This window comes from Mustela erminea, chromosome 1 (assembly GCF_009829155.1).
Source record: "Mustela erminea isolate mMusErm1 chromosome 1, mMusErm1.Pri, whole genome shotgun sequence".
Lineage (NCBI taxonomy): Eukaryota > Metazoa > Chordata > Mammalia > Carnivora > Mustelidae > Mustela > Mustela erminea.
In genome coordinates this window covers 214,933,385-214,947,011 of record NC_045614.1, presented here as the reverse complement: position 1 = coordinate 214,947,011, position 13,627 = coordinate 214,933,385, and the positions used below count along the sequence as shown (strand labels likewise).

Sequence of the window (13,627 nt, the reverse complement as noted above, 5' to 3'; positions counted from 1 at the left end):
TCAAAGGAACTATGGTCAGGGGAAAAGTGTGCTTGAGGAAGAGATACTCCCAGAAAGTGAAGAGAAAGGGCACCATGTAGGTTGCCAAAGGCCGTGTCAAAGAAATTGGCTTTATCCTGAGACAAAGTGAAACCCTCAAAGGATTTTAAGTTTGGAAGTGGGAAGGCACGGTAAAGATGACATAATTCAATTTACATTCTTAAATGATTGGCTGACACAAAGGAATGCACTGGAAAGAGGAAAATGGGTACAGAGTAGAGAAATCAGAGAAGTGACTGCTGAAGTGATCCAGGTGTGGAAAGGCATTGATTCTCTCCCCACCATTAGCTCTAACCACAAGTCAACACTTAACAAGTCAGCCAAAGCCTTCTTTCTCAGACAGGATGCATGCCCTGTGATTGCTTTAACCACTGTGATTGGTTAAATGCCTGGGACACAGATGGCCATGGCTGCACCAGAGGGAAACAGTGCAGTCACATTTGGGAAACCCAGGAGAGAAGCTTGGGCCCCTCATTGAACATGTTCTCATGGAACACTCCATGGTCTCACCTGTGTCTGGGTGTTTCTATGCAGGATTCCATCTCACTAGTCAAGGACTCAGCCTGGCTTTGGACAAAACAATCATCTAATGGAAGCTCTGATATTCATTTCACAGGTGGGCTAGGAAGTTGTTCTTGAGTTGTTGCGGTTGGAAAAAGACCCCCAACCAAACTCAAGAACCTCTAACAGAAAGGCACTTCTCGAACCTTTGTGAGCAATCATGACTCATGTGATGGCATCTTTTAAAACACTCAGGTGGCAGAGACCCTATAGCAGCAGAGGTACACAGAAATAATCTGGGCAGTGGAGGTGGGAGGAGGTGGCTGGTGGGGGAATGGTTAAAATCTCCATATTCAGATCAGCTTTACAGGGCAAGGAGCAAGAGAGAGAAGATAAGGTTAGTGCCTTCTACTTTTGACAATCTTCTGGTTGTTTGGTTATTTTATTCAGGGCCCTGCCAAACCCATCATTATCCCTGCCCTATGGACCTCTGTCTCCTGGGGAGGTCACAGAAAGCATAGTAGCATCTCACTCACCCTTAATTCTTGTTCAATTAAGCATCCGTTAACAAATAACAAACTACTACCAAAAGGGCAATGTGGCACCGAACGGAGCCCACTGTCACAGTCATCAGGGGAATAGAGCCAACACAGTGTCAGGCAGTGGCCACAAATTGCAGCCCTGCAGTAAATCAGCCAGGCCATGAATAAAGTCCAATGTGTTAGTCTGATCACATTACAGTCAATGGCATCTAGAAGAACTGGCCATCCCTGCACCGGCAAAGGCAGGTGTCATGGACTAAATGTCTCTCTCCCCCAGAATTCATATGGTAAAGTCTTAACTGCCAATATGATGGTATTAGGAGGTGGGGCCTTTGGGAGGCAATTGGGTTTAGGTGAGGCCATGAGGGTGGAAGCCCATGGTGGGATTGGTGCCCTTATAAGAAGAAGAGACACCAGAGCTCTCTTTCTCTTTACCATGTGAAGAGTCAGCAAAAAGGAGGCCACCAACCAAACCAGGAGGAGGGCTTTCACCAGGAACCAAATTAGCCAACACCTTGATCTTGGACCTCCCGCCTCCAGAAGATGAGAAATAAACGTCTGTTGCCACCCAGTCTGTGGTATTTTGTTACAAAAACCTAAGCTGACTAAGACTGTGAATGTCTCAGACTAACCAGGGGGACCCCCCCTCAATGATCTATGACTAACCAGGGGACCCCACCTCAATGATCCATGCCTTGAATTGGAATCGAGTGAAATCTCCTAAACATGCCATACATGTGAATCCTCACCTTAAGCACCAAGCCAAAACTCTCCTCCCTACTCCTCCCTTATAATTCTACTAATTTGTCCAAACTAGTCTTCAGGATATATAAAATTTATTTCCTTCCAAGGTATGACAAGAAGACTACAGCACACGAAAATACATGACCCTCTGATGTTAAAATCTGTCAACCCAAAATAGATGAGCTGTGAGAACAATACCTCAAGAGGTGGTCTGTCACCGTCACCGAAGGCTGCCACAACCCCCAAGTCTCCCTCAAAGTGCAAGGTGAAGTATAAGGAATACTAGGAAAATAAAGGAGCTAAAAATGTGAGGGAAAAGAGACAAATTATTGTTCTTTGCAGATGATAGGACTGTCTACTGGGAAATTCCAAAGAATCCACTGAAAAACCATCAGATATATGCAGTTCAGTAAGATGAGTAGTTATAGACTTAAATATGCAGATTGGTAGTTTTCCTGAGTAATAGCAAAACAAATAGAAAAGCTTGGCAAAGATTTTCTATTTAACTTTAGTCATTTTTTCAGTGTTCCAGGATGCATTGTTTATGCACCACGCCCAGTGCTCCATGCAATACGTGCCCTCCTTAATACCCACCACCAAAGATTCTATTTAGAAGGACAACAAAAACCATGAAATACCTAGAAATAGAATAGAAAGACCTTTGTGAAGAAAACTATTAAACTTCACTGAAAGTCGTAAAATGCTATAAAGTTAATAATATAAACATGTCAATTCTTCCCCCACCACACTCCAGTTGTATTTATAAATTTAATGTAATTCTGCCTGACCATGGTGTTCTATTCTTTTACTCGGATGTCTTGGATATTCTATTTTTAGATGTCTGTGAGTCCTGAATAATTCTGTTTTTAGCTCACGTGAATGGGGTTTCTGCTCATTGCAACAAAATGACTAACTCAGCCTAAGCTACCCTTTGTCTCTTCTGGGCCCTCAATACTCTTGACACTCTCTTACATCTCTCTCCAAATTGGCTTTTGTCACTTTCTGGAAAAAAAGGAGGGGTTTGCCGTTTTTGTGAAACTTTTTTCAGATTAATCTGTCACAATAACAGTTTTGACCCCAACTCAACATCTCTTTCCTGTTAACTAGCTCATTAACCATGACCATTAGTCCAAACTCATGAGAGAGGGATTCTGATTGGCTGAGCCCACCTCCTCGGTCAGGTGTCACCACTGGCCCAACTGGCTGTCAACAAGAGAAGCTGAATCCCGTGGAAACTCTGCATTGGGTTGATTCAGGAAAAAGCTTGCTGCCGCTGGATCCAGTGATGGACTCTGCCACATGGGTCTGCCATTATTGCCTTTCATGTACCGGACATCTATACTCAGCCAGACACTCAGGTACTTTATCTCATTTTAAATTCCTAATATTTTCCCATCCACCTAAGTTCACTTGATCATGACCTTGATGAAAAGGAAAGCTGCTGCTCCTGTAGGTAACTTCTCTGCAGCCACCTGGCCGACCCAAAGTCAAAGACCAACCCAGTTCCAAGTCTCAAACTTTGAGTCCTGCCTCTGGCCTGCCCAAGTGTGGGTGACAGAACCACATGCCCCAGGCTGAGATGTGGTAATACAGGGCGCCTCGGCAAAGCTGAGCATCTCCTTCTCCTGGACCTTGCCCAGAGCCTTCTCCACCAATAAACTGCAACCACCCACCCTATTTACCTAGTGACTCCCATCATCTTTCCCATCCTTGCTGGGGTGGCAGTTTCTCAGGGAAACTTGAGTGATTCTCCAAGCCTGGATGAGCTGCCTCCAGCATAAATCTCTCCATTTTATCATCTGTTTATTTGGGCCTCTTCACCTCCAGCCAGCCAGCATCTTGACAAGGTTGGCCATAACACCGGTACATACACATGGTCGGAGTTCAATAAATATGTGTGAAATGAAACTGAGTTAATGATGCTCCAGCTTGCTGACACTCTACGCATCCCTCCTTGGGCACACTCTGGGGACGTTCCCTCCTTGGGGTTGAACACTGCAGCCCAAAGAAAGAGAAAGGACCTCCAAGCCTGGTACCATAAGCCCGTTCTCCTTCCTCTGCCTCCATGAGTCCAGAAACTCAACATACCAACTCCCACGCAGAGCGGGGTGATTCAAAGTCTTCCCTCTGCTCTTAGCTAGAGTTTGACACTCTTATGAATCTACCTGAGAAACAAAAACTTCATTCCCATGGCTCGAAGTTCAGACATGCCCTTGTCCCATGATTGGGAACAGGGAGGTATATTGGGGCTGTTGAGGGCCTCTCCAAACATGACATAATGGCCCCCTCTCCTTCTGTATCAATGGGCCACTATTACTGAAGAGTGTTTCCCATCCCTTTGGAACATTGGAGAAGAACCTTGGTTAGATTCTCCAGCTTTGCAAGGAGAGTCCCTCTAGGGGGAGCAAATCAGTGTAAAACCAGATTTGCTTCCAGGTTGAGTCATAGCAGGACGAAACCCACCCCAGCCATCAGGTCCAGACACACTCCGGAAGGAGCCCACTCCCTTTATGTGATAATATTCAGATAATGAAGGGACAATGAGGGCACCAGATGGGTGGGACATAGAGGGAACTCATCTGAATTATGTTCCCTACTCTCTTTACCTCCATAAAGACTACTGAGCAGCCCATATAACTTCCATGGCATTTGCCCTGCAGTCTCAGGAGGCTTGCTCTGGAGTGTCCCTTTGACCTGCTGTCCTGTTTGCAGTGGGTCCATAGCTTCCAGGAGCTCCAGGAGTCCCTGGCTGTTTGCTGGTACCGAAGCAATACTATTGAGTACTTCTCTAATTAGAAAACCATCAGGGAAACCCAGAGCCCACCCCCTGTCTCTAACAGCCTCAGATAATGGTTCGGTAGGAGGGATCTCTCCAGAAAACACATAAGACACATTTTCAGATGGAGTTTTTGAAACCGTTAATCTTCCCACAGATGCATTTTTTCGGTCCAGACCCTTGTGGCCCCAAACGGGACCTGCTGGAGGCATCAGCACGGGCTCCACCCCAGGCGGCCCCTGGCCCCCTTCCACCACACTTTACATCTGCACTCCCAGGCACAGGTGTGAACAGCCACACACACACACACAGAGCCCTCTCTCTCCTCTTTCCACTTTCTTCATGTTTCCACCTTGACCCCTGGTTAAGGAGCTGTGAAGGAAAGAGATCATGTGCCCCTCAGTAGAACACTGTGCTCTCACAGACCCCCTCAGGATGCTGAAGACAAAGATGCAACTTCCATATCATCTTCTCACATGGCGAAGCTCAAACACAAGATTCAGTGGTTTGGGGCTCTACCACCTGGGGCCCCAAGGCAAGGACCTAGGCCCCCTGCTCTTTACTCTGTGAGGGCATCCTTTCCATGTGACAATCCCTCCTCCTAGCCTGTGGAGCCCCTTTGGGTGTGTGAAACAATTTACCTGCAAGGTTCTCAGGGGAGGATGTTCTCTTAATGGGAAAGAAGCCAGACAGCTTCTCAAATTGCAGGTTGTGGCAAAAGACTCCAGCAAGTAGCAAATCACAATGTAAGGAGCTCAGGGAGGTTGGGATGGGGAAGGACTCGAGAACCACCTTCCCTCTGGAGCCATACAGGTGCAGAGAGAACGGCCTCAGCAGTGGGGGTGTCCCCTTGGATTTGTGAGATGTGCCTGCTGAGCATATCTGAGGGACACATGCCCTCCCCTTTCTTGTTCTCCTGGGTGAGTCATAATTCCACTGGGAGACTGGCTTTTTGGCACCCAGGATACAGAGCTCTACTCCCATCATAAGAGGAAAATGCATTGCCAGTTGACAGTTAATACTCTTCAAGTGAGACAGGTATGGCAAAGAGTAGATATCTTGTTCCCAGGAGGAAGCTTCTCACAGAAGCAGTGTTTCAGCCCTACCTCTTAAGACATCTGCTTTGCAGCCATCTCTAACGCTAGTCACTTCCTGGGTTACTCTAAAGGGAGAGTCAAAGCAGACACTTGAATCACGCATCGTAACTCCATTTTATTACAACATCAAGAGTTAGCTGCAGGAGGAATGGTACTAGAGATAAACAGAGATTAAGCCACCCACAGTTGAATTGTCTACACCTTCCTATGAGGGAATAAATATCATGGGTCTCTGTACATGCATTGCAGGACAGGTGTGCATGTGTGTATTGTGTGCAGATGGATTCTCTCTAGGGTGTTGTTCTTTTAATTTCTTGACAGATGATGGTTGAATTCGGTGTCTTCTGGCATACTAGGAAGGGGCTTTCCCACTAAGACTGGGACCCAGCCTTTTTCTTCTGGAATTTTCTGAACTGAGACTGAATGGCCACAGCTGCGCGTTCTGTCTCTGGCGCATCCATGTCAATATCGAATTCTTCTTGAACTTTCTTCTGCCCATCTGTAACAAGAGAAAACACAAAGGTGAAGCCATCACGGAGCTGAGAGCAGGAAGGCAGAAAGCCGTCAGTCACCACACGGCATGCACTCACCATCCCCAGCACAGGACCTGGTTTACAGAGTAGAGTCTCTCCTGACCCCCATCAGAGCCCAGGATTTGGCTGTCCTCTGCCTGCCCCAACTCTACACTTGCAAGAAACTGTGAAACTCAAGAACACAGTCCCAACCCCTCAGATACCTTCTGTATGTGATTTTCCATGTCTCATGGCCACATATCACATGGTGTTAAAAATATTAGCTATGATTTGACTTTTTCCTGAAAACCTCATAGAGAAGATTTAAATAGAACTACAGATATTGACCCAATGGGGAACTGATATTCACAAGAGCTTTGGGTCAAAGTCACTGAGTTCCTGTATATACTTCTGATGCCAACGCAACTGCTGACTGAATGAAGGCTGCTGTTTCTATCATTGTCACCAATGGATGACCCCATCTGAACTTCACAATTTGGTTGATCTTCCACAGGTCTTACATTATGTTCCAGTGAGGGAGACTTAGCAATATGCTTGCTAAACTGGAAGGATTTAACTAACTCACACTGTAATAATTATAGAAAATGAGATAGAAGCCAAAACAAAGTGAAAGCTCAGACCGAGTGTCCCTTTTCACTGGGCATCAGCATCAACTTCTAGCCAGACATAAAAACAAATAAATAAATAAAATCCTCTAGTTATAAAAAGGAAGCATTGTCACAACTCCTTCAGTCCGGAGAAAGTTAATCATCACAATTGCCAAACTATCTTTTTTAAGAACATAACAGGTGCGGACTGCCTTTAGCTCTGGTCATCTCAGGGTCCTGGGATCCAGTCCTGCATAGGGCTTCTTGCTCAGCAGTGAGTCTGCTTCTTCCTCTGTTTCTACCCCTCCACCCTGCTTATGCTTTCTCTCTCTCTTTCTCTCTCTCTCAAATAAATAAATAAAATCTTCTAAAAAAAAAATACAGGCCCAGGACCCCTCTCCAGACTCAGGGCTTCTGGTAGCAAAACCAAGTCACATGCACCAGCAGCCCTGGGGGAACACCAGGAATCCCTGTTTTCGTGAAAGGCTCTCAGATGATTCCAAGATACAGCCAGAGTTGAGACTCAAACTACTTTGTCTACAGATGAAGCACCCAACATGGCCCTAGAGTTAGCTCAAGGCAGACCCCAAAGCACTTGGGTCAAGACCTCACTGCCACCTGGGCTTGCATCTGGAGCCCAGCAGTGTATTGGGCACGTCCAGCTCTGGATGGGAATGTCTGTGGCACTTGAGGCAGGGACAGGGCTCTACCTCCGACTTTGACACCAGGCAGCCTGAGTTCATCATTCACTCACTTCCTTTCTCAGTGATTTTGGATAATAATGTTCAGGCAGCACCCCTCACAAAAAGGGTGGAGGACATGGGATCGTTTCAAGTGAGGCAGGCTTGTTCTTTCCTGCTTGCTCTGTTCTTTCTCTCCTAGATAGAAGATCGATGAAAGATAGGTAATAGAGAGATAGATGATAGATAGATAGATTAGATAGATAGATGATGGATAGATAATATATAGATAGTAGATAGAAAATAGATAGATAGATAGACAGACAATAGACAGATAACAGGTAGATAATAGATAATAGATGATCAATAGATAATAGAGAAGGCGTAGATGACAGATAATAGATAGATTGATAGATAATATATAGACAGTAGAAAGACAATAGATAGACTATAGGCAGATAACAGGTAGATAATAGAAGATCAATAGATAACAGAGAAGAGGTAGGTGACAGATAATAGATGATAGATAGATGGATAGATGATAGAAAGAAGATAGGTAGATAGAGAGAAAGATAAACAGAAGATAGACGCAGACAAATGATGACAAGGATATAAGGAGAAGGATAAGATAAGGATATACATTACATGAGCTGCACCTTATTTCAGGTGCAACTAGCTATGTGACATCCCCTTTGCAGACCCTAAGCAGACTCCTGTCCGTCTTTCCAGAGACAAAGCTGATCTGCTAGATCCCTCCAACCACACCTTCCTCCGGGAGGAGAGGACAGTGGCTTCGCAAGCCCTGCCAGACGGATACATCTGTGACCTAAATCAATAGACCCATTTTCCTCTACATTGGATTGGCTACCAGTGCCCGTAAGAGTAGTGCATTTAGAATGTCCCAATGTTCAGGGACTATTTGGGGGCTATGTTTTTCTAACCCATGAAAGCCCAGATGATGCAGAGGACACAGTGGGTTTGTCTGCCCCTGCCTCAGTGCATCCACAGTTTAACAGCACTTCAGGGAACCTGTAAGGGATAGGGCCACTGGGCAGGGTAGGAGTTCCCTGAAGCTCATGTCAGTACCTTAAACACGTTTCTTTAGCATTACTGCATGAGCCTGGGACGGGGCCCTCCCAGCGATGGACCCTCGACACCAACCATGTCAGCAGGTAAGTAGCACCTTCAGCACTAGGAGTCATCATATGACAGTTCAGAGCCCCAAATACTCTTCCTCCCTGAGGGACCCTTGCATCCGATTGCAATGGGGGAGACCAGCTGTCATTGAAGGGAGCCCAGAAAACCTCCCTTTTAGATTTAAAACAATGCTGCAACCTGCAGGCTTTGAACAACCTGAGTCCCCTTAATAACCATGACAAAAACAACAATATTATTTTTGACAAATGAGAAGGTATGGAAAATTATGTACATCTAAGAAATATATGAGACTGTGAGCATGGGTCATAAAAATAACTGTCACAATCATCTCTGAAACTAATATCTCCAGCTGAAAGTGATTTATGCATTCCTCCCTCTGCTGGAAAAATATCACAATGTTTGAAAAGAAAGCACTAATATTTCAGGAATTGTTACTTTCTGTTTACTTGGCAGAGTCAGGCATTCCCTGGGGAAGTTCTGACACTGTGACTCCTTCCACCAGGATTTCCAGAGCAGAGCAGGGGGACCCAGAATGTGGTGGAGAAATGGGGGACAACTAGATTGGGGGCACAGGGCTCACTACCACTGAGCAAGCGTCTACCGATGGCTTGGTGTGGCCCTGATACTAGGAAAGCAGGGCTCAGAGAGCCCCAGACTCAGCAGCAGGAGGCCGGGAGGTGCCCCGGCAAAGCCTCCGTGGCACCGGCTGAGGGGCACAGTCCTCGGGCAGCTTGATGAACAAGATGCAGAGCATGGCTACACTGGAGTGACATAAGGAAGCGTCGTTTAACGGGGAGGGAGGGGTGCCACCGGGAATGGTCAGGGCCTGGGTACGGAGAAGGGACTCACAGCCATCCAGGGGTGGGCACCTTCAGACACACAGCTCCTGAGAAACCCCCACAGAGGGTGAGCTCTGGATGGGCTGTTAAGACCCTCTGTGCCTAAAACCATGCCTGCCCTCAGCACCTGGCCAGGGAACAAGGGAAAGGCAGCCTCGCATCAGACAGGCAGTGCCCTCCAGCCTTCTCTGGGATGAGACTGACTCCCTCCCAACCCTCAGGTAGTCCTGATCCCAGGGAGGCAGCTGGCAGAAGCCAGTAGAGTGATTTAGGGATGTGTCTCACGGCTGTGGGACTCTCAGGAAGGTTCATAGCTTCTCTGGGTCTCAGTTTGCTTATCTGGAAAATACAGAGGCAAAATCATTTTTAGAAGTCAGTTCCACGTAGGCCCTGGTGTTCTGTGCAGATGAGGGCCATGCTATAAAGTGAATTCCTAGCCCAGTGGTATTGAGCAGGATAGGTCAGAGCTGCAAAGCGTGTGGAGGGAGTTAGAGCAGTCACATGGCTCCCCAGTCCCCAAGGCCTTCACCTGCTCAGACTCTTGAATGCTTGGGGCCTGATGCAGAGGGAAAAGGAAGGGAAGGGGAGGGGAGGGGAGGGGAGGGGAGGGGAAGGGAAGAGATGCTTCCCAGCAGGGCCAGCCACACAGCCATCACAGGCAATGAGACCATGGCGCCAAGGGGTCAGACCCTCCCCAGCCTCTTAGACGGCAGGTGGTGTTTGCTGTGCTTGTGACTTCACATCCTGGCTCAGCAGCACAAGGCCCAGAGGCTACACAGAAAGACAGGTGCAGCCCACAACCCACAGGTCATGTGAATATCAACTCTGCCAGTCCCCAGTCACCGGCGCTTGGAGGCACCGGTAACTGAAGGGGGCCCAGACCCTGTGCAAAAGGCACAGTAGATGTAAATGAGCGGAGGGAATATGTGTGCTGTTCTCATCTCCAGACACCCTGTAGCCATTCCCCAAATGCTTCTACTTGTCACTTCACAAAAATGCGTGCGGGCTTACAGCTGGGCAGGGTGGGCTCTCCACCTGACATTTGTGTCCAGAATCCCGGTAGGCAAAAGGCATAGGGACCCGGTTCCTGGTGATGGTTTTCCACCAGCCTGAGCGAGCAGTAGTGCCCCTGCCCATTACCGCATGGCTGCTATTACCCCATCTCTCTGGAGTACAGGGATTTTATCATTTCTGGGCGTCCCTCTGTGAAGACATTCTGAAGCTGACCAGCAGAATGGTCAAGACGTTATTCATACCAATTAGCTGGTTGTAAAAAGCTAATGATTGCCGACTTCCCCGAGAATAAGAGGGAACCCGACTTCCTGACCACGTAGCTCTGGGCTGTGAGGGGCACCACCACAGCTGCAACGTCCTGTGAGTTCAGGTGGGCGGGAAGCCCCCACAAGCCTTTCAGATTTCCCCCAAGTGAGGCTTGGTCTCAATGGTGTGAGGCCGTCTGGGCCATTACTACCCCCACATTATCTACCTGCCCTTCTATTTGCCTCCATTCCAGTCCGTGTCCACAAGTCTTCTCTTGCAGAACCAGCTGCACAACGGTCCCAAACAACGAGACTTCTCTCCCTCGGCAGAAACTTCATCAGACAACCAAGCCATAGCCCAGAGACCAGCCGCCGGCCAGCACCATGAGCGCTGATGTCCCTCAGTGCTTGGGAGTCTCGGGATCAGTGCTGCCCTGCCCTGTCCCTAGGAAGAAACCCCGTGCTGTCCGGTAGATATTCCTTATGCTATTTTCCTGAAATACTGCCTTTTCCTTGCAGAAACTGAGACAGGAAGTGGCTCTGCTGTTGTGGATTTTATGATGCCCTAAGAGAGATGTACAGACAGCCATTCTTAAAGATGTCATTGTCATAAGAGCGACCCTTCGCTGAGCATGAAATAGGTTCTCCCTCATAGAGTTAAGTGGTTTTTCTTCCACAGATCATTTGACAGCAAATGTAAAATAAAGAATCATAAATAGAAAAGGAAGCAGCTACTACCAGTCCAAGACAACCCCAGGTGAATACTGCAAGTCTTCCATATGGCCGCGAAAATCCCTCGTAGGGGAAAATGGTTTGACGTGCCAAAATACCATTTGTGTGCATGTATTCTGATCAACACAGAGCCCGCGCTAGAAGAGTGGTCCTCCAATCAGAGCTAGAGCCCATCAACAGGTTCTTACTGGGCACCCGTGGCCGCCTGCCCGGCTGCCATTACAGAGTGCCCCCGACTGGACAATTTGGATGACAGACATCCGTTCTCTCTCAGTTGAAGCTCAAGTCCTCGACTAACACGTGAGCGGGTTCCGTTTTTCCAGAGACCTCTACATTGTCATAAACTCAGAAACAAATATATTTAATAGTTCCTTCGATCAAGCATGGCATACTTATATAAGTATATATGAGTATATACTTGTACTTTGCCTGGCTTGCCGACAGCCACCTTCCGTCTGTGTCCTCACATGGTCTGGCATCTCTTCTCCTTCCTATAAGGACACTGGTCAGATACCATAAAAGCCTAGATTTAACTTAATCACCTCATCAAAGTCCCTATCTCCAAACTTGGCCTCATTCTAAGGGACTAGGTGCAGGGCTTTAGCATATGAATTTGGGGGACAAAATTCAACCTAGAATAACACTTCACCTAACTTTGGGCCCTAAAGGGTTCAAAGGAGCTTTTATTCTTTCCCTTGTCTGGCTGTTGCATTCTCAAGAGCTGCAGGAAATGCCCACTGTCCCCATTTCTCAAAGGCACAGAGACCATGATGTGCCTCTCCCAAGATCACCTGGTGAGTGCTGGCCAAGGGCTGATCAGGAAGCCCAGCCTTGCTCCAAATCTTGGCTTTAATCAGCAGGGTAGCATTACTTTCAGATCCCTAGAGGCCAACATGACAGCCTTTCGTGTGGACCAGCTAATATTTCTTAGGGGGAAAGAAAATTTTAAATGGTCCAAGTTAAACACATGATACAATTAAACAGTTTGCAAAATCTGCTCATTTACTAGGCAGTCCAGGAGAATTTACACCAAATTTTACCATGCAGCAAATGGTGGAGAAGGCCTCATGTCGGTCCATCACTGTTCTAAGGGCTGAGAGAGAGAAAAGAAGAAACCCAAAGACCCTTTCTGTCAGGGAGAAACAGAAAATAGAAAGGTAAATGCACAAATAAATAATGGAATTTCATAAATTCCGAAAACAATGTGTGTGTGTGTGTGTGTGCGCGCGCGCGCGCACGCGCGCGCTGAGTGCCCGCCTGCATGTTATGAGGTCAGTCAAGGGTTCCAGGAAAGAGACAGGGTCAGGGGAGGAGGCTTGTCCCCAAAGGGAGGTGAAGACCCAGCTGCCCAGGGAGGGACGGCAGGGCCTCTGCACTGCCAAGAAACAACACGTTTTGAAAAATTATTCTCCATCCGTGCATCCACAATCTAAGTAGCAGACTTCAAATAATTAGCATAAACTCCTTAGAAATTAACAGACACGTAGTCATCCAGAACATAAGAGCTATTCCTGGGTCCTGTGACAGCCCAGGATCTGATAAAAAGTTTGAAACTCAGCATCATATTAACCCCCATGCTTGATCGAAGGAACTATTAAATATATTTGTTTCTGAGTTTATGACAGTGTAGAGTCATTGCCTAGAGGTACTGGTAGTAAGTCATGAACATGGGGGCTTGTGCGCGCACACACACGCACACACGGTCATTTACATACTTATAACTCTCCATATTCTAAGAGGTATTTTATAGAAACAAATTACTTCCCAAGTCCTAATCCTGTAGATCAGAAATTTGTGCATAAGCAGTAAATTGGGATATAATTGTCCTGAGTAGGAGTTTGCCTTGATTAGGAGGCACAGCACAGAGCCTACTATAAAAGGACCTAAATTTTAGCACACCATTAAGAAATAACAGTCATTTAACTTAAGTATGCCTTGCAAATGGGGTATTGTAATACTAAAGTTCTTAGAATGCCCTACTGTCTTTCAGGGTATAATATGAACGTGGAAAGAATCCACATCTGTCCATTGTGTTGCCCTTGATATACTTAAACTAATTGATACACAGTAACGTGAGCTCCTGGAGCTTCTCAGCTGGGTCTCCGCCCTCTCCGGCACCCAGGTCCCCTACTGGGAAAGG

The 13,627-nt window shown here is 47.0% G+C and overlaps 1 protein-coding gene across 1 annotated transcript in view; it reads right to left on the bottom strand.

Annotated features, from left to right (window-relative positions):
* Positions 1 to 5,794: 5,794 nt before the first annotated feature.
* The window catches only part of PCP4 (Purkinje cell protein 4), a 53,227-nt gene continuing 45,394 nt past the window's right edge, over positions 5,795 to 13,627 (bottom strand). Inside the window, exon 3 of the mRNA XM_032302930.1 lies at positions 5,795 to 6,198. Within this exon, the coding sequence (XP_032158821.1) occupies positions 6,071 to 6,198 (128 nt within the window). The 3' untranslated portion in view covers positions 5,795 to 6,070. The remainder of the gene's footprint in view (positions 6,199 to 13,627) is intronic.